Raw genomic sequence first — 21,434 nt, 5'->3', positions numbered from 1 at the left:
GGTAAAAAGGTTAAAGCATTACTTAACGTCTGAAAAATAAGATATTTAACTTTCAATAAATAGCTTTGAAATTGGCTAATATGTAAATCAAAGAAATTTAGATATAAAAATTAGCAAAAATACAAGAATTGAAACATCTTTTTAATATTCTTTCTTGAATTAAATATTAATCTTCAATAAGATATATAGGAGGGTATCTTTTGTTTTATAGTCTTTTATTTTCTATTATGAATGTTAAGTTTATTAAAATTTTTGTTAAATGCTTTTCTTGAAGGAGAAAATTGATTGATTCATAATGATTTGATATTATTTAATTTGATGAAGATGATTTACATAAAATACGTTAAAATTAGCTTATAAAATTATGGATTATTTGTAATATTTGTAATAAAGTGTTATAATTTACCTTTGGATATTTACTGTATATGATATACTTGAGATATAGTATTTTATAAAGCCTTATATATAAAATTAAATGTTTTTTAAATTTAAAAGTGTTGCTTTAAAATACTTTAGTATAATGTTACTATCATATCAAATAAATAATTTTTATCTATTTATAATTTAGTTAATTTTATAACTGCTAAATTCTATTTAAAAGAAGAAGAAATATATTTATATATATTCAAGTGTCATTGTAGATGCTAATTTAAATCTAACACATAAAAAAAATTTTTATATCCATTTTTTATAATAAATTTTCTATAATATACTAAATTTTATTTGTTTTTATAAATTAAAGAAAAAATAAATCAGTAAAAGATAAACTATTATTTGTTTGTTTATTATAAATAAATAAATTTCAATATAATTACTTGAAACAAAATATATCAGACTATTTTTGCTCAAACTGTTTGAATTTACAATTTTTTTATATTAAATTAAAACTATTGTTTAAATTTGCCTTATTTTTTAAATCAGCTTACTTGTGCAAATTTCTAGGAATTACACAGATGTTTTCTATGAAACTAGCTTATTTAAATAGAATTTTTTAAAATGCTTTTTTGATTTCATTTTATTATTTTGAGATAAAAATGAGGTTGGCTTAGTTAAATGTGGTTGTATTAAAATAAATAATAATAATAATAATTAAAACATTTTGATTTTTAAATTATCAATTGTTAATGATTAAAAAAAAATAGAGCGATTAAAATTTTTTTTTAATTTTTGGATTTTTATAAATGTAAACTCTTTTGATCTTTTGAAACAAAAAATTTTTGATTATTTAAAATTATTATTTATTCACCCATTTTTTTATTTTCATTTAAATTGATTCTTAAATTTTCTTATTTGTACCAAAAATGTAATAAAAAAATTAATTAATTTTTAACAGTAACCATTGAATGTTTTATTAAAAATTGTAATATAAGTTAGATATTGTTTGTTTTTTATTTGGCTAACTAACTCAATTCAAGTAATAGGTTATTAATTAATTAATTATATTTTCTAAATTTTATGATTAAAAATTTAGCTGTATTATTATGCTTAAATTAAGTGGCTGCTAAAATAATATAAAAGAATCAGTATATAAATAAATTAATAACTAGGAATATCAGTCAATTTAAAAACATCAATAATGGAAATACTGATTCTTGCTACTCGTTGATCGTTAAGTTAGTATAATATTTAAAGTAATAATGTGAAAGAATATTAATCTGAAATTAAATTTATCAAATATTTATAAGATTTATGATCATACTTGCGACAGAAAGTATACAGTCAATTAAATTGGCTTATTTCTTTATTTATGTATAGGCGTATATATCCTTAAGGATATATTTTCAGTCTAAGAATATGATCAAATAGTAAAAAAAAAAAAATTCTTAAGGCTTAACACTTTATGGATGATAATAATTAATAATATATAATTAGTTTAAGAAAATTGGTAATTAATATAAATAGGTATTATTATAATAAGAAATACAGCTGTTAAAGTGAGTCACAAAATTTAAAAAGATGAATTGTGACTTAGAAGAGTAGAATTAATAGAGTTCTCACCAAGTTTATTCTGATAATGAGGTGATAGAAGACTATCCGTATATTGTTGATTATGAGTAACTGAGAAACGATATTGCATTTTATTTATTGGTGTCTGTTCAGGTGGTTTTTGTCTTTTTAGCTAAGTAATTAAATTTTGATGGAATAGCAAGTTAATCATTAAATAATTAAAATCCGTCTTCTTCTTAAAATGAAGGGAAGCAATAATAAAACTCCATTTTGCAATCTGAAAAGGAACCATATAGCGTTATATGGAGCACTTTTAATATATTGATGCTAATGATTCCTTTTTTCCTTTTTAGCTATTCAATTTATATATATAGGAAAACTAAATCACCAAACTATTATAAGGTGTAAAAAGTATTCAATTAAGTATTTATTATCCTAATAGCATGCTATATATTTTCTAAGCCTTCAGCTAATTAGAATATTCTATTCATTTAGTAAACGCTTCCTGCTGAAAAAGTTTACGATGGATAAACAAATAATTCATATACAGAAATGTATGATTTATACTTTTTGCTTTTGCTTAATTGTAAAATAAATTAGAAAATCACTACATTAATGAATTTACTGCTAAAGATCTGCTTACATATAACAATTTTGATTATTTCAATGTAAAAGACATCATACTAGGGATATATAGCTCTCGGAATATGCGCTTTTCAGTTCATTATTGTAGATGTTTTACAATATATATTGATAATTTACTAAAATTAAAATTAATTTTTGATGTGTTCTTGCTCATCGTTGAAATGTTATTATTCTACTGATAATTATTAGCAATAATAATTATCACCTGGAAAGTAAAATAAATTGCAAAGCAGTGGCTTACATTAATATTACACAACTTACAACACAAATTTAGATGGTACTTTATAAAATGATCACAGTATTCTGAAAAACTAACTGCATTAAAATCATTCAAACTACGTCAAAACATATAATAATTTATCTAAAGATGGCTTGCTGGGCTAACAGAGCCAGTAAATTCACAGATTCCTTACAAAGAGAAACGGAATTGAAATGTATTAATAAAATAGGAAAATAAGAAAAATAAATGTTTCGTCAATTAATAGTTTTTGGAATACAAATAAAAGGGATTAGTTTAAAGGGGATATTTAATACTTAAAGGAATCTGAAGAAAAGTGGTAATAATATTTGAATGAAATACCTTCTGGAATTATTCTAATTAACAAAAATCTCAAATAAGTTAAGTTTGCAAATGAGTTTATTCGCTAATTTTTTCTAAGGAATTTTAGAAAATTCAATGAAAATGAAATACTAAATATGATTTTACGTGAAATAGAGTTTAAAATTCTCTCCCACATTGTTAATCACATGTCAAACGAAAAGAAGAGAATTACTCGCTTTAGCAGTAGTGCAAAAAAGCAAGTCAGAGAGAGTATTTCTAATGCAGAAAAAAAATCCTAAAAAAGGAGTAGCAATAATATCAATAATTTTTATGGTGGAGAGACTAAAAATAGTACTGGAAATCTCTCAATATTTTAGTTTACAGGAAAAAATATTGCTGATGATCAAAACTCTCAAAAATCACCACTAACCCAGCCTTTGCCAATAAATTAAACAATCAGCAATATCAACACACATACTTCAAATTAGAATATACAAAAGCAAGAGAATGAGAAGACTACAACTTTAGAATCTATCTTAACTAATTTTGATTAAAGTCATAATACTCTGAGAGATATTGAAAATAGTACTATAGAAATATATACAAAAATTTAAAATGTTGAGAATAAGGAAGGCATTTCAATAAAAGGAAAGGTGCTCTATCGCAACGATGGAGACGAGTTCATGGTTATTTTGGAAGATAATACAAAATTTGAAAACGTTACAAATTTAGCTGATAGAGACGATTATAAAAATAGACTAATCAGCTCTTTTTCTCATGAGCTAAGAACCCCCTTGAATTCCAGTATGGGTTTCTTACAGAGCGGTTTACTTGATGAGACAATTAGTGAAACAGCAAAAAATATCTATTTACTGCCTGCTTATTAAGCACTTAAATTGTAGTATTATTTTATAAGTGACATTCTCGATTTTTCTTAAATCCTAGCTAAGAAAGACCTTCAATTAAATTTTGTTAAATTTAACATATCCAAGCTAATATGCGATATTAAGGATCTTTACGAGTTAAGCTTCTCATCTAAAGGAATATTTTTAGATTTTAGTTTAGACAGTAAGGTACTAGTTGAATTAATTTATCTATTCTTAATTTAAATTATCATTTGAATTATGCCTCAAATATTCATAATAACAAAAATTTTAATTTAAATTGTTAGTTATTTAGTTAGGTGGTTAGTTAAAAAGAAGGTCTAATCAATTTTGAAAACAAATTTTGCTTATTTTTATTTGTTTTGAAATTTAAAAAATTGTTTGAGCAAATAGATTTTTATTCATAATTTAATTAAGTGTTATTTTTCTTAAAATATAGATTTAAAATTGGGAAATTTGCACTGATTATGACAGATTAATGCAAGTTCTTGTAAATCTAATTAACAACTCCCTAAGATTTACACTAAAAGGTGGTGTTACTGTAAAAATAATACCCACACTGCAGAATAACTTATGCATACATGTAATTGATACAGGAGAAGGTATGAACGTCATGCAGTTTGAATAAATCAAATAAAAGCTATCTTAATTCGGAACAACTGGCATTCCTATTACAGAGACTTAGCACACAGGTACTTGTGAACAACTAATTTTTTTATTACAAACCAAATTTATTTTAATTTATAATAAATAAGAAAATTATTTTTAATTAATTAGGATTTGGCTTAACAATTTCGCAAATTATTGTGAGTATTCTGGCTTCTGAATCTAATTAAGATTTAGAACTAAAAAAAACTTTCGGTGGAGGATGCACTTTTAGTTTCTGCATAGAGAACATATTAAACCTCCAAACAAGTTATAGCATGACTTCTCATAATAATAGCAGGATAGATATTGCTAAGGCAGGAACTAAAATATTTGCTCGTAAAGATATTAAAAAATATACTTATGCTCACAAAACTATAGAAAAGGTAAATTTTTTAAAAAGTTGTATTAAAAATATATTAATTGATTGATTATTTGTTTATATAAATAGACTTTTTCTAAAACTCTGCAGTTTTCTTCTCATAGTCTGTAGCCTAGACATGGTAAGGATCTAAAGAGAGGTAATTCTGCTAGCATTTCTAAGATAGAAGATTTAAAAGCTCCAATAGGAGGAGCTAAGATACAATCTTCTTTTTTCAAAAAAAGTATACAGCCTCAGTAGCAAGAATAAGTTGATACATAAGAATTGGCAATGTTTTAAGAAAACGAATTACACAGTTACGATATGAATGAGTAAAATGATAAATATGTTAATAATAACTTAACCGTGTCAGAAATAAATAAGTAATAATAAAATGAAACCGAAGGAAATTTATTATTTTAGCAAACAAAAAATACAAATCTCAATCTGATATAAGTTTAAACACCTTCTCATAATCCAGAAGAAAATATGGTTATGTCAGGATTAAATTTGTACAATAATTAAAATTCTTCTTACTCTCAACAAAAAAGGTTTTTCATAACTCAATCACAAGCAATACTTATTAATCATAATAATAATGTTCAGATTTAAAAAGAAAAATCTTTTAAATTTTAAGACCATGATAATTAAGAAATGAATAAATCCTATTTATAAAACGAATCAACTATATCACACAGCGATTGTTTTGAAAATAAAATAAATTAATATAATTTTAATGCTTTAATCCACTCAAATCAGTAAATGTTTTCAACCCCAACAAAGCAATTTAACAAGCTTAGCATTTTTGATAGCATTATAGAAAATGATTTAAATTTAATTGAACAGTAACAAAAGCTTAAAAAGGATTTAAATTTAATCCCTCAAAAACTAAATATTTCATAAAATTTATCAGAAAAACAAGTTGACAACTAATCGACTTCTGCATAAATAATAAATTAAGAAAAATCTTTGCTGGATTGCGACTAAATTTAAACACCGCGGTATAATAATTTAAGCATAAGAGTGGACTCAGCAAATAAACCTCCAAAATTTTTTGATGCTATTAATACTCCATAAAACCTTGATATCGTGATAGCTAATGATTAAAAAAAAGACTAACTCAGCTTAATTAAAACTATTATTCTTGCACCAGGCTCGAAAAGAGCTACTCCTAGTAAATAAAATAATGTTAAGTTTTAGTTTTAGACAGAATCTAAGATAACATCTGTGAAAGAAGAATTCTCTAGCTCAGATAAGGATTTTAAAAATTTAAATAATTGTTTTAGCAAATCTTCTTCAAAGGAAAATAGCAAAGTTTAAAAATAAGACCAAAAAGATAATGTAAATTTATATGAGAATTTTTTACAAAAAAAGCTCTCTGAATTCAATGGAGTATCTGCCTAAAATACAAATCGCAGTAGCTATTACTAAAATTAAAATGAAAAAACACAAAAAAATACATAATAAAATGATAATTCTATGATTGTCAATAATTAATTAAATGGAAACAATATAAAATCATTGGAACACATGAACAATATTTTTTATAATCAAATGCAATTAAGCGAATAGTTCAGTGAAACTTCATGGCAAATACCTCACAACATCTAAAATAACCAAATTAATAGCACAATCTACAGTAAAAAAAATAATTTAACCAACTCACCTCAAGGAAATAATTCATCATTCAACTAAAATATATTTTTTAACATTTAAAAAATGAAATAAGTTACAGATACTACTTTTTAAAATGGAAATAATGTCCAACTCGAAATACAACAAAGTAATTTTAACGACATAGAAACAGCAAATTTCTAAAGAGAAACTTCCACAAATTAAAATACAATAAGAAAGTAAATGAAGAACTCAAGTTGGCTAAGAAAAGGATCACTTTAGTTGATAGAAAAGGATGAAAGATCTAATCCTTAAGATGAGCCATAATAAATGAGTGAAATCATAGAAAGACCAATAGCTCAACACTAATAAATATTCATGAAATGCTAATGCAGGAGAATTTTATGTGTAGATGATGAAGTTTTTAACATTCAAGTGTTGATGCTACTATTTTAAAAGTTAGATTATAAAATAGAGAAAGCATTCAATGGAAAAGACGCCATAGCTATATTTATTTAATTTTACAATCAGAAATAGAAGTATCAGTGCGAAAGTCCAAATTGTACAGTCTTTAAGGCTATAATTTTAGATTGTAATATGCCTATAATGAATGGATGGGATTGTGCTAAGGAGTTAAGAAATTTGATGAACCAAAAGAAATTACCATCTATTCCCATAATAGCTTTAACTGCATATGTAGCTCAATAATCTTACAACCAATGTATTGAAAGTGGTATGGACGACGTACTTAACAAGCCTATCAATATAGAAGTTTTAAAATACAAAGTTGAAAGTTACATTTACCTTTATGAAACTGACTAGAAAAATATTTAGTGGGTTTGAATGAATGAATGTATGAAATTTAATCATTCAAAAAATAATTAGTAAAAATAATAATTAAAAAATGCAAATAAATTATAAAATCAATGAATAAATGAATAAAATAAAGAATACTTTTTCATTTAGTAAAAAAAATAATAATAATAAAAATTATAATTCCTTTTAAATTAATAAAATTAAAATATAAATCTCAAAATAAATAAAGCTACTATAAATTTCTTGATGTTTCATTTAATTCAATATGTTTTAAGATAAATGAGTGAAAAGTGTGTTTTTTTTTGTTTGTTTGTAAATATTTTTGAAGAAATAGTTAAAAAATAAAATAATATTTTATAATTTAAATATCAAATCTAATTAGTATTTAGACTGAATAAAATTAAATGGTTTTCCTCTCAACTGCTAAATAAATTATTGTCAAAAATCAATATGATAGTACTTTTACTTATTTATTTTGTTATTGATTTATTTATTAAGCTTTATGCAAAATTAATTAATTATTAAAAAAAAGCAAAATCAAAAAAATTATATAATTAATTTTACAAAATATACAATTTAAAAAATATATCAATTAATTTATTAATAATTTAATAAATTACAAGGTTGCTAGTGAAGGAAATCCCATTATATTTTAATGAGCTTTTCTTAATTTGAAAAGACAATCAAATAGTGATAAGTGCATTATATCTTGAATGATTAAGGCATATAATGATAGATAGTTAGGATGGTTGCTAGCTATATTGACTATTAAAATAAATATAAATTTTAGAAATATTGAATATTTTTAATTTTTTAATAAAAGGAAAAAAGATACACATTTTTTTAAATATAAAAAATTTGAAAAAAAATATATATTATATATCCGCAAAAATCAAAACAAAGTCTAATTAAACAAATAAAAATTTTTATTAACAAAAAAATAAATAAAAAATCAAAATCATATATATCTATCTTCATATTAGTCATAATAGCCAAATTTATAAAGCAAAATGTCTAACGTTCAATATGTCAATTCTAAGGCTGAAGTCTTAAAGAAGTTCTAGGCTCTTGCCATGAATATCCATGCCGCTGTCGGCTTACAAGAAGTCATGAGATCTAACCTTGGTCCTAAGGGTACTCTCAAGATGTAATTTATTTTGAATTTAACTCATAATCTCTACTAAATAACATATAGATCATCTCATTTTGAGCCCTATTTAAAATCATTTTTCCGCCTTAATATTTAGCAAAGGAATTAACTTTTTACTTAAGTTTTTTGAGAAACATTAAGTGGTTGATATAAAAATATTAAGACTTTTATTAACTTTGATAGAGCTACACTTTTATTATTTTAAACTATGAATTATTCTAATCGCAATTTTAATAATATTTAGGCTTGTTGGTGGTGCTGGTTAAATCAAGCTTACCAAGGACGGTTCAGTCTTATTACATGAAATGGTAATATTTTATTGGTTTAATTGACTTAATATTATTATTCATTTAAATAAACAACAAAAAAGTAGAATTTAAATATTAATCAAGTTCAATCAATTTATAATTATAAGCATTAATTTGTCATTAAATAAAACATGGCTTTGAATCTTTATATGAAAAATTGCATTTGTGTCTTTAATTTAAAAAAAATTTATTTAATAATTCATATTTTAATTTAAATTAGTAAATTCAACACCCCACTGCTGCCATGATTGCTCGTTCTGCCACTGCTCAAGATGATATTGTCGGTGATGGTACCACCTCTAACGTCCTCTTCATTGGTGAAATGATGAAATAAGCTCAAAGATTAATTCAAGATGGTATCCACCCCAGAACTATTACTGATGGTTACGAAGCTGCCAAGCACGAATCTCTTAAGTTCTTAGACGAATTCAAGTAAAACCTCACTGAATCATAAATCGACAAGGCTTTCCTTCTTTCTGTCGCTAGAACTTCTTTGAACACTAAGCTCCACCCTGATATTGCTAACTAGTATGCCAAATTTTATTTTATATTTTTTTTTAAAAAGAATCAAGCTAGAAACCAAAAAGAATGAAAATTAAGCATATATTAAGAATAATAATTTTATTTCAGAAACTAATTTTATTTTTTAATAATGTAGATTGGTTGAAATAGTCGTTGACTCCGTTCTTTGCATCAAGCAATAAGATAAACCTATTGATTTACATATGGTTGAAATTATGCACATGGTTCACAAGCTCTCTACTGATACTAGATTAGTTAAGGGTTTAGTTTTAGATCATGGTGCTCGTCATGCTGATATGCCCAAGAAACTTAAGAACTGTTACATTCTTAATTGCAACGTTTCTTTAGAATACGAAAAGACTGAAGTCCACTCTGGTTTCTTCTATTCCAACGCTGCTGACAGAGAAAAGTTGATGCTTTCTGAACGTAAATTCACTGATGAAAGATGCCAAAAGATTATTGACCTCAAGAGAAAGGTTTGCGAAGACCCCTCTAAGTCCTTTGTTGTTCTCAACTAAAAGGGTATTGACCCCATTTGCCTTGATATGTTTGCTAAGGAAAATATCATCGCTTTGAGAAGAACAAAGAGAAGAAACATGGAAAGAATCATTCTTGCTTGTGGTGGTAACGGTGTTAACTCCGTTGAAGATTTATCTGAAGCTGATCTTGGTTGGGCTGATGAAGTTTATGAACACACTTTGGGTGAAGAAAAGTACACTTTCATTGAAGGTGTCAAGAATCCCAAGTCATGCACCATTCTTATCAAGGGACCTAACGAGCACACTATTGCTCAAATTAAGGTAATTAATCATATAAATTATTTTAATACATGTTTTTAAATTATTATTTTTATTAAATTATAGGAAGCTATCAGAGATGGTTTAAGAGCTGTTAAAAACGTTTTTGATGACAAGTGCGTTATCCCTGGTGCTGGTGCTTTTGAAATTGGTGCTTACTGCCATTTACAAAAGTTCAAGGATTCCGTTAAGGGTAAGGCTAAATTAGGTGTTGAAGCCTTTGCTGAATCTTTACTCATCATCCCCAAGATTTTAGCTGAAAACTGCGGTTATGATGTTTAAGATACAATCCTTGAAGTTATCGATGAATATAAAGCCAAGTAAGTTCCTGTTGGTATCAACTGCAACGAAAAGGGTACTATTTCTCCTGTTGCTTCTGCTATTTATGATAACTATATTGCCAAGAAGCAATTCTTACATATGGCTCCTACTCTTGCCCAATAACTCCTTCTTGTTGACGAAGTAAATATATTAAATTAAATAAATTTTTAACATGATTTAATAAAAAATTTTATAAAAAATAGATCATGAGAGCTGGTAAATAGATGGGTGGTGGTAATTGAGTTAAATAAATAAGCTGCTTCTAATCTACAATTAAATAACACCTTTTATATCTCAAATATTAATTTTAGTAATTATTCAAACCTGAAAAGCGTAAAATTAGCGATTATTTTCTTAATGAAAAGTGTAGAAAGGTAATTCTTAAAATAGCAAATAAATTAATTTATAATTAATTAATTAATTGAGTGTTTTTAATTACCAAATTAACTACATTCAGCTAAAAATTATTTTTTTTAATAAGCAAGTAATATTGTATCTATATTTTTAATCTTATGTATCTATCTATCTATCTTTATCTTTTCATTAGGATAATCTTCCACATCAATTAGTTAATTAAATATACAATCTACCTTTTAATAATTATTCAACAATCCAGTTAATTCTCTTCTTTATAAATCAATATTTTATATTTCAGCTCGTTTTATTTCGTTGAGTAGAATTAATATTTAATTTTAAACTATAGTAAAATCGTGTTAAAACTATAATGGAATTGATAATCAATAAAAATCAAGAGTAAAGTTTGTTGCAAATATATATAACTTTGTAGAATAAATTCAATATTAGCCAAACAAATACTAAATAATTAAATAATTGATTATCTATCTATTTATCTTTTTATCTTTATTTTTTCAGAAATACAAACAATATTAATATCAGAAAGATAATAAACATTTAATCAAGTTATAAGTAGAAATAAAGACAATTAATTTCTCATTTTTGTTACAGCTAATTGTGAAAAAGAGAATCTAAAATTATATTCCTGTAAATGGGGAGCGGAAATGGTAAGAATAAAGTCAAAAATGATAATAAAAGCTAAAATAATTCAATTCCATAAGCATAAAATTAGAAAAATTACAATGCTGTCTAAAACTTTAAGAGAAAAATAGGTATAATAAAATATTTTCATACGATGAATATCAAAAATGATGTTTATTATTAATAGATGAAGAGTTCTAAAGCAATAATAGTCAGGTAAAATTTATCTTGCATAATTGATCTTTTTCAAGAGTAGTTTGCTTTTAATTTGATTGACATAATGTTAAAATATAATAGAGTGAAAGCGATTAAAAATCTGTATCATAAAATGAAATGTATAATTAAGACTTTAAAAACTAGAAACCCAATTTGAAAAGATTTAGTATTAGTTAATAAATACAGCTATCTAAAAAGGAGGAATATAGAATAAATAATTCTCTATAAATATTCGTAAATAAAAATAATGAAACAGGCCTTTAGCAAAGAAAATAAACTTAATAGATAAATTTGAGATAATAATTATAAATCCCTAAATAGAGACAGTATCGAAATAAATTATAAGAAGAGGAAGAAGAAGAAGAAAAATAGATTGATTTTAGAGCAGCTGTATCAGAATAGAGTTATGAAGGAGATAAAAAAAGCATATAAAACTCAATACAAGCACCAAAATAAAAGGTTAGATAAATGAATTATTTTAATAATCTATAAATAAATGGAAGTAGCTTGTTTAAATCATCAAGAAAAATTTAAACTGTTAACAATTTCACTGAAGATTATTCAAGGCACTAAAAGAAATTACTTCTTTAGTCTATGAAAAATCTTTAAAAAGCTAACGAAAACGATGATAATGATACTAGCAGCTATTAGTCAAGCGCTTATAGCAAAAGTAGTCCCAAAAGCAAAAAAGTGTCATCTAATAGCCCTCAATAGAAAACTTCTTGTATGAATACTCCTCTTAGCTTAAAAAAAATACAAATATAAAAAGGAAATGGAAATGGAAACCATGCTTCTTTTAGCAGAGACAAATTAAAAAAATTCTCTTAAAAAACAGTAAAAGACCTTCTGGAATAGAATATTTTCAAAATTTAAAACAGCTAAAAGGAAAATTTTGAAACAGAATAAGATTAAGATACCACAAGCCTTAATCAATAGATTAATTAGAAATAAGAAACATGGATTCATGCTTCCATTTCTAAAATTTCCTCTTCCCCAGCAAGTGAAAAATTTTTGTAAGAAAGTAATCATAGTTAACAACAACTTAAAGGTAACAAATAATATTAATAACTTGGCAGCTTAGATTCATAAAACTAAAATATTGTTGATGAGAGAAACACACTAGCAACATCAAAGATTCTATAAAAATCAAATGAAGTTACTTCTTAAACACTAAAAACTAGATAAGATTTGGATAACCCTATTACAAGTCATGCATCAGAAAGTACATTTAAAAAGCATGCCCATCTAAAAAGAGATAGATTGAATTAAGAAATAGCTTCTCTTTAAGATATTTCCCAGTAGAATGAAAAGGATTTTAAGGCATTCTAAAATGATGATAGTTAGCAAGAATAAGATATGCTGCAATCTAAAAGAATTATTATAAGACCTACAAGTTAAATTATTAACAGTTACAGAAACATCCAATCCTAAAATTCCTTACAAGAAAAAGAAATAGAAGAAGACAGTACTGAGTTAAAAAATATGAAAATAAATTAATATTAAAATAGTGGTGAGTATTAAGAGGAGGTGGAAGAGGAGGAATAAGAAGAAGAAGAATATTTAGATGATGGTAATGATTAAGAAAATGAAAATGTTTATAACAACTTTATAGATATGCAAAATAGTTAAAAGAAGCGTCTAACAAAAGATGAAGGTTTAAACATAGAATAAAACTATGAACTTTAGGAAGTAGAAGAATTAAATGATTCTTTGTTGACGACATATGATATTGGATACATAGACTTTAACAACAATTTAAAGTAATTTATTTACTATTTTAACAGCTTTTAAATTTGATAAGACAGAAATCATTAATTTCTTAATAAGTTGTTTTTTATTTTTAGAGTTTTTAGAGAAAGATTGTTTTTTAATTTCAAAGAAAAGTCAAATTCAATATCCATAATTCAAATTAATTCAAGATTTTAACAAAAAAAATTAAAATTTTTTTAACATTAAAATATATTTATATTCATAAATTAATTAAAGCAATTATTTAAAATATTTTGAAGATTTGTCTCAAAGAAAATTAACAAATTAATTTCAAAAAATTTTAAATTTGACCTTTTTAAATAATAATTTAATCAAAAATAAAAATTTAAATTAATATTTATAAAATAATACCATTCATTCATAATAATATTTATTTTTATATTTAAATTAAAATGAAAAAAAAAATATTTTAATTGGTTAGAAAGCTAATATTGAAATAGAAAATTATAATTCTTATTAATTGGATGAAAAGGGATTTTAAGAAAGATATTTTTGTAAAAAAAAAGAAATAATTTTTGTTAAAATTAAAATAATTAATTTTAAAAATAAACTGAAAGATATATAATTCCATTTATTTATTTATCTTTTAAAAAAATATGAAAAAGATCCCATGAAAATGAAGATTAAACCTCTAATGAATTAAAAACTACATTTAAATCTAAAAAAAATATTACTTATTTATCGAATGATTTATAGCCAAAGGTAAAAAGAGTTTATGTCAGGAGTGTTTTGTAATAAATGCATACATTTCAATATTACGGATAAAAAAATTTTAAATTTGAAATGGTTATTGGTGAGGTTTAACAAGCAGCTTATTTTCAAAAATATTTAAAATAGAAAATTAAACATTCAGATATTTAAAAGAACGATTAATCATATTAATCTGCTGATTCTGATTCTGAATAATAGGAAAGAATAATTCCTAATATAAGCGCTTTTGCTCCTAAAAAATTTAGAGTTGTAGGTGGCACGATGTACGATTAAGAGTTTTAATAAAATAATTAATTAAGGAATGCTGTTAGTGACATGGAAGATTCTTAACTCTTTATCAATAGAAAAAAGTATGTTAAAGATCTGGATAAATTAAGTAAATTTGGTGTTTCTGTTTGCTCTAGAAAGGGTAACAAAGAAGAAGACATCTAAATATAAAGTGATTATATTTATTATAGAGATCGATTAACATCTATTTTTGGTGTTTTTGATGGGCATGGTCCTTTTGGGTATTAAATAAGTAATATTGCTTATAAGTTACTTCTTACCAAATTTTTGAACTCTCTCAATTCGTTTGTAAATCCTGAACTTGCTCTAAGACAAATTTATAGAAATTTATCGAAAGATATCAATAAAATAATTTAATAAGAAGGGATAGTAAATTATTATTAAATTATTTTAGTTCAAAATTAATTAACTTAAATAAAATGTAACAGGTAGCAAATTAATTTATTAGTGGAATTAGTTGCACTTTTATTGTGAAGAGAAAAAATAATTTACTAATAAGTCATGTTGGTGATACTAAAGCTTTCGTCTTTAAAAAAAATGTAAATTTGAATAAAAAAGATAAAATTTTGGCTGTTTAGCTGACTGAAGATCACACTCCGAATAATATTTAAGAGAGAAACAGAATTTATAGAGAACATGGAGAAGTTAAGAGATCGTAAGATTTTTCAGAAAAAATATTTGTAAGAGGAAGAGATTATCCTGCCATTCATATTACAAGATCGATAGGAGATCTGATAGCATAATAGATTGGGGTAATAAGTGAGCCTTATATCAGACATTATGATATTGATATAAATGATAGCTATTTATTAATAGGAACATAAAGTCTTTTTGATTTGATAAACACTGAAGAAATTTGGTAGGTAATAAGTCCATTTGAAGGAAATAATGTACTTGAAGCAAGCAAATATTTATAGAGTCGTGTTAAATAATTAAAAAAACAACACCCTCAAATGAGCGAAGATATAACATTTGTTCTTTAGTATTTATGAAACTATTTTATAGTATAATTAATTTTCATAATTGATTCCTCAACTTACATAATATCATTTCAAATTATTTATTATTTTATCCAAATTTTCCAAAATTATGTTTAATATTTTAAATTAAAATTAAACTTTCAATATTTCTGAAAAAGGTAAATTTTTAAATAAAATTTAAAAAATCTTCTTATTTTTCTCACTTTGCGACTCAAAAATAGCTTTATCACATCCATATAGTTGATAATCTATTATATTCAGAAATTCTTCAGCAAAAATTTAAATTTATACTAATCAAAAAAGCATAATAAGAAATTAACAAAAAAATTTGAAATGTTTTAAAAGTTTTTAGTAGAAATTTTATTAATGTTTTTAAAAGAGATATGATAAAAAATTTGAATATAAATGTTAGTTACAACTATTTTTAGTAGATATTCTATTCATGTTTATATAGGAATTTTATAAATATTTTTAATGGAATGTTTTCAATATTTTTAGTAGAAATTTATCAATTTTTAAAAAGAAATATATTCATTTAATAGGAATTTGATCTATATTTTTAATAGAAAACTTATTAATGTTTTTAAAAGGAATGTTATCTATTATCTTTAATCTAAAAGTTATCAATTTTTTAACATTTTAGTCAAAATCTTATTAATATTATGAATATATTTAATAGGAATGCTATTATAATTTTTTGTGTCTTTTTTATTAGTAAAAATATTAACAAAACTTGAAAATACTTAATTTAATAAAATATGTTAGTGAAATATGATTGATTAAAAATGTTTACAACTTAATATAAAAAATAGATATAAAATTTTGCATTAAATATTATTAAAAGTAAGAAAGATTTTACTAATTAATTTATGTGATTTAATAATACATTTTTTCTAAATTATTTTAATTGTAAGGATTATTTATTTTTTTCAACTTTAAATTTATTTTTCTAAATCTTATGTATCTCCCCAAACAGTGATGGAATATGGCTGTAAATTTAAAAATATTTTATTTATAAAAAATAAATATAAATTAGAAATTTTTTTTTACCTTTTATATGCACCACTTTTGAAGTGTTTTAGCTATGTCTTATTTTGATAAATTAGCAATTCTATATGCTATTTCAGATCTAAATATTCTTCTATTTAAATATAATATATGATTTCCTATAGCTTAGGAGATATCATTTCCAGTTTCGTGGTTGAATAATTCTATGTACAATTTCTTTTTTGCTCTTTCTATTTAAATGTCATTTAAATTCTCTAATAAAGCATCCCAACAATTTTATTAGAAATGATAAGCTTCTTTCAAGCAATTTTTATTTCCAAAATAGTAATTGCCATATAAAGCAGTATCTGCATAGGGAGTATACACTCCTTTTTGAACTTAGATATTGGGGAATATATTAAGCTCCTTTTAAAAGCTGTTCAACTCTGAATCTTTGTATATAAGTTAGGGAATCATAAAAAAGTTTTATATTTAAAATAAAATAAGTTACAGTTAGTGATTTCAAGGTCAAGAGGAGACTCTGGCTTATCTCCAATAATTCTTTAAATGAGCAAGAAAGCAAAATAATCAGGATCAGTCCATGATGGAGCTTCTTGTAAGAAAGAAATATTCAAATGATCAGGATGTATATCAGATTAAACTAAGTTGAATTCATTACAGAATTGTGGCTTAGAAAAATTATTTAAATTTTAAATAGGATTTGGAGATTTTCTGGGAACTTTATTAAAATGATTTGCTACTAAATCAACTAAATCTTCATGCTTGTGATCACCACAGCCTATAACAATTAAATTTTCTCCATAATAATTTGTTTGATGATAATCAACAATCATATCTCTTGTAATTTTCATAATATTGCTAATCTTGCCTATTAATATTTTAAATATTATTACTATTATTTACTTTGTCCATTTAATTTCTTACCTAAAATAGGAAGACCCATTTAATGTCCTTTGTATGCCTATTTTGTTTATTAGTCTTTTAAATATTAATATCAATTTAAAATTATATTTACGCCTCTATGAGATATTTCAATAGTTGTTTCCATTGATTGCTTTTAGGTCTCAATCAATTCTGTGTGGATTGTATTTCTTTCATTATTAAGAGCAAAAATTGAATATTCAGATTAAGTCAATATGTCAGAAAGAAGTTCAACTCCCCAAGGAAGCTTATTCTTAAATAAATTCATAGTGTAACAAGTGTTTTCTCTAGAAGTGTATGCATTTAATTAGCCACCATGATTTTCAATTTCTAATTCTAATGATTATCTACTTCTCTTTTTAGTTCCCTTTTTTTTAAAAAAGCTGTTTTAAATTCCATAGCACCTCATAATTTATTTTTACTTTGAAATGAAGATGTTCCAAAAAGTGAGCAGTACCTGAAGTCTCTTCTGACTCACTTCTGCTACCACATTTAATAAAAGCAGCAACTCTATTTTTAGATAATAAATTGTAAAAAATTTTTAATAACAACATTTCATTTCTATAAACTAATTTTAAAAATGTTCATTTAATATTATTTACGTGCATAAAGGAGATGGCCATATTTCACTACACACTTTAATACCATTGTCCAAAATAGTTTCCTCTAAATATAAAAATTTAAATAAGAATAAAAGCAAACTCAATTGATTATGATTAATTAATTTTGGTAAAAAGTATTAGCTACTTTGAGTTAAATAATGACAAAAATATTGAATTACTATATGGTCTGTCATATTTTAAGCTCTCAGGTATTTCTCCTATTTTAAAGTGCTTTGTCTTTTCAAAGCTGAGAGACCTTGCTTATTTAAATATAAGTTAGTTTACAGTTTTGTTTGCTCTACTAATAATCATTGTAAATTGAAAATTTTAATATATATTTTAATTAATTTTTATCAAATCACAAGTAATATTAGAATCAATATTAATTTAAGGTAATTTAATAATAATTTATTTTAAAATTATGCTAACAAGCAAGATATTTAATTCAGATATCTTTTAAGAAATCTCCAGAAAAAGACTTTTGCATATTTACATTTGAAGGTTATTAACAATTTGGTTAAATATAATATGAGAAAAATGAAATTAATTGATCTGATCATTTATTTATTCTACTTTTTTTAAATTATTTAAAATAAATATTTTTAAAAGTTTCTTCTAAAATAATTTTGTAGTATATTTATTGTAAATCATTTATTTTAAAAATGAGGATGAAGCACACATCTATTATAACAGAAGATAGCAAATTATTTTTTATGAAAATATAGTTTAAAGTTAACTAATATAAATTGATAATATTTAACGATTTTAAAAAACAAATTTTTTAATTTAAACACATCTTTCATAGTTTTAAATAAATTGAATACTTTTTATGCTAATAAAAAAATGATATTAAGAGATAATTATAAAAAAAAATGATAAAATAAAAGTAATATGCATCGTATCGTATGTATGTATGTATGTATGTATGTATGTATGTATGTATGTATGTATGTATGTATGTATGTATGTATGGTTTAGTAAGTTTACATATAAATAATAAAATATATTCTAGAATTAAAGCTTGAATAAAAATAAATTAATTTAATATTGGTTAATAATTATTTCGAGAATTAATCATAATAAAGTATTATTTGTTTCTTTCTTTCTTTCTTTTTTTTTTGTCTCTTTGTTTGTTTGTTTACTTATTTTTTAGTTAATAATTAAAATTTTATATAGTATATGAATAATTAGATTAAAACATTTCAAAGCAAATAGTCACTCATATCTCTTTTGCAAACTGGGCAAGTTGTTCTTGATTAAAACCACTTAGAAATACATTCTACATGATACCTGTGCATACAATCTAAGATATTAATCTCTTCATCTTCTTCGTAGTCACACATACAGATTGAACATGTTTTATACTCAGATTACTGCTTTTGTTTGTAGTTGACTTTTATAAATTTATTCTTCTGATTAGATGTTAAACCTCTGCAGTTATCACCGTTTATTCCAAATCTCGAGATATTGATTAAGCGAGTAATTAAGTTATTACGGAATTATTCATTTTATTATCTCCTAAAATCATCTTAGTCTCCCAAAAAGGATGGGAATATAACATTTAAAGCTCTGTTAAAATAATCAGGTGATAGTTATGTCCAATCATTTGGATTTTAATTTTAATTTTAGTTATTTTCTGTTGCTATGTTGCTCTAATTGTTAAAGTTAGAGAGTGTTGATTGCTGAGTTTAAAGATTAGAACTTGATTATTAATATTACCTTTGCCTGTTAGCTAAACTCCTTTCCTCCATGTTAAATTATGAAGTTCCATACAGGCTTAAATTTTCATAAACACTGTTATTGTAGTCAGCACTATTATGCTCATCAATGTCTCTATTGTCTTCAAAATCATCAGTATCATAACCGTTATTTTTTGTCTAAGTGTTTTAATTATTTAATTTTTTCTGAGATCTAATCGAAGATGATTATTATTATTGCATTTGATTATTTTATTTCTGACAAAACAAAACATGCTAATTTATCAAGCTAAATGGATAGAAAGAATTGCAATATTTGCACTTTATATATTAATTTCTGCATTCTGCTTAATGAGTTGAGTAATCGGAAATTTTAACATAGTCATAGCATTAATGACATTAGTACGTGTCATCAAAATTATCTTCGTAGTTCTAATTTTATGTTTGTTGTTTAGTTAAATTACAAGGATTTCCACTCAAATAATTAGTCTAATTGCCTTACTTCTAGCAACTATTTTAACTAACTACAGGAGTTTTATATTAACCTTGTATTGCTTAACATAATCTTTAGGGAGCATTGACTTGCTAACTTTATAGTTGACTTGAATTATTTCTGTTATATTATGCTTAATATGTATTTTATCTAGAAGTGTTTGATTCTTAATTAGTCTATAACTATCTTTAAGTTTAAGCCTGGTTTTGATTTCCTTAAAAATTTCCTCCTGTTACCTTAATCTATGGCTACTAAAATTATTGCTAGCTATTATTCTATTATGAAAACTAACTTTAATTATTGGAAAATTATTGCTAAGTTTGATTTGGAAGGCTAGGAGGAGTTTAAGATTAAGTATCAATTTAATCGGTATCATCAGGAAAATAGTCTTCGAAAATATATCTCTAGTTGGTAGAGTTGGTTTTAAAGTCCAAAGATAAATAGTAATCAAATAAGTTGTATTCTTACATCATTCTGCTCAGTTCGTATACTTAGCTATCACTGTACAAATTAATATCCTATGGAGAAACTCCTTGACAAAAAGTCGAATGTATTGGCTGTAAAGAAGTTTAAATGTACATCTAACAAGTCTCGCAAAAATATTAGTTATTATCAGAGCTTATAATATCCATCTAAAGTTAGCAATAAAAATTTGTTTGAAATGAAAAGTTTAAGTAGAATTTTAAAGCAGAGAAGGCAGTAAGTAGGCCTTGTGTTATTTATTTCCTTTCAGATGTATTTATAAAAATTGAAAAAAAAAATTTTTTCAATCTATTTATTAATTGGTTTTTAATTATGAAATTATACTTATCAAAAAATTTATAATTTTATAATTTGCAATTTTTTTGCTTTTTAAAAGTTGAGTTTGATTAAGACTGTATCAGAGGCTATTAACCATATAAAACTTGATTAATACATGCTTGCTTTTTTTAGCATAAACTGTTCAAATTAATATTTTGAATTCAAAGATCTAACACAATCAATTAATTACTTATCGAATATATTTATTTTTTTTCATATATTTAATAATAATTTAATTAACACTGATTTCTTTATTTCAGAGCAAGTAAATTTTAACCCATTTATTTGTTTATTTTTTTGACTATCTATCTAGCCAAGCATGAACATTTATTAATTTAATATCTTAATTTCTTATAATTTTTTAATGGATTGATATTGAAAGATGGACTCAAATTCACTA

The 21,434-nt window shown here is 23.9% G+C and overlaps 5 protein-coding genes across 5 annotated transcripts; 3 read left to right on the top strand and 2 right to left on the bottom strand. All coding sequences in view use genetic code 6, as the record gives it.

Moving 5' to 3' along the window:
• Positions 1–1,956: 1,956 nt before the first annotated feature.
• On the top strand, positions 1,957–7,480 carry TTHERM_00670510 (ATPase, histidine kinase-, DNA gyrase B; the record flags this gene model as incomplete). The annotated part of the gene is made up of 4 exons (XM_001026372.2): positions 1,957–4,206; positions 4,457–4,709; positions 4,795–5,048; positions 5,114–7,480. 4 exons carry the CDS (start codon positions 1,957–1,959, stop codon positions 7,478–7,480), a joined length of 5,124 nt encoding a protein of 1,707 aa, XP_001026372.2.
• A 983-nt stretch (positions 7,481–8,463) lies between these two features.
• TTHERM_00670500 (TCP-1 (CTT or eukaryotic type II) chaperonin family, zeta subunit) lies at positions 8,464–10,793 on the top strand (the record flags this gene model as incomplete). The annotated part of the gene is made up of 6 exons (XM_001026371.1): positions 8,464–8,600; positions 8,848–8,911; positions 9,132–9,439; positions 9,570–10,233; positions 10,297–10,692; positions 10,755–10,793. 6 exons carry the CDS (start codon positions 8,464–8,466, stop codon positions 10,791–10,793), a joined length of 1,608 nt encoding a protein of 535 aa, XP_001026371.1.
• Positions 10,794–11,557: 764 nt separating this feature from the next.
• On the top strand, positions 11,558–15,524 carry TTHERM_00670490 (protein phosphatase 2c; the record flags this gene model as incomplete). The annotated part of the gene is made up of 5 exons (XM_001026370.2): positions 11,558–11,678; positions 11,735–11,763; positions 11,845–13,523; positions 14,139–14,901; positions 14,961–15,524. 5 exons carry the CDS (start codon positions 11,558–11,560, stop codon positions 15,522–15,524), a joined length of 3,156 nt encoding a protein of 1,051 aa, XP_001026370.2.
• Positions 15,525–16,441: 917 nt separating this feature from the next.
• Positions 16,442–18,355, bottom strand: TTHERM_00670480 (peptidase M16 inactive domain protein; the record flags this gene model as incomplete). Its single annotated transcript, XM_001026369.3, has 8 exons — positions 16,442–16,501; positions 16,563–16,951; positions 17,011–17,388; positions 17,445–17,481; positions 17,536–17,808; positions 17,864–17,951; positions 18,044–18,107; positions 18,223–18,355. 8 exons carry the CDS (start codon positions 18,353–18,355, stop codon positions 16,442–16,444), a joined length of 1,422 nt encoding a protein of 473 aa, XP_001026369.2.
• An 890-nt stretch (positions 18,356–19,245) lies between these two features.
• Positions 19,246–21,111, bottom strand: TTHERM_00670470 (zinc finger, C3HC4 type (RING finger) protein; the record flags this gene model as incomplete). The annotated part of the gene is made up of 1 exon (XM_001026368.2): positions 19,246–21,111. Exon 1 carries the CDS (start codon positions 20,863–20,865, stop codon positions 19,246–19,248), a length of 1,620 nt encoding a protein of 539 aa, XP_001026368.1. The 5' UTR covers positions 20,866–21,111.
• Positions 21,112–21,434: the final 323 nt, after the last annotated feature.

Source organism: Tetrahymena thermophila, assembly GCF_000189635.1.
Source record: "Tetrahymena thermophila SB210 genomic scaffold scf_8254028, whole genome shotgun sequence".
Classification (NCBI taxonomy): Eukaryota; Ciliophora; class Oligohymenophorea; order Hymenostomatida; family Tetrahymenidae; genus Tetrahymena; species Tetrahymena thermophila.
The sequence above is the reverse complement of the archived record's forward strand: the minus strand, read 5'-3'. Positions and strand labels throughout refer to the sequence as shown.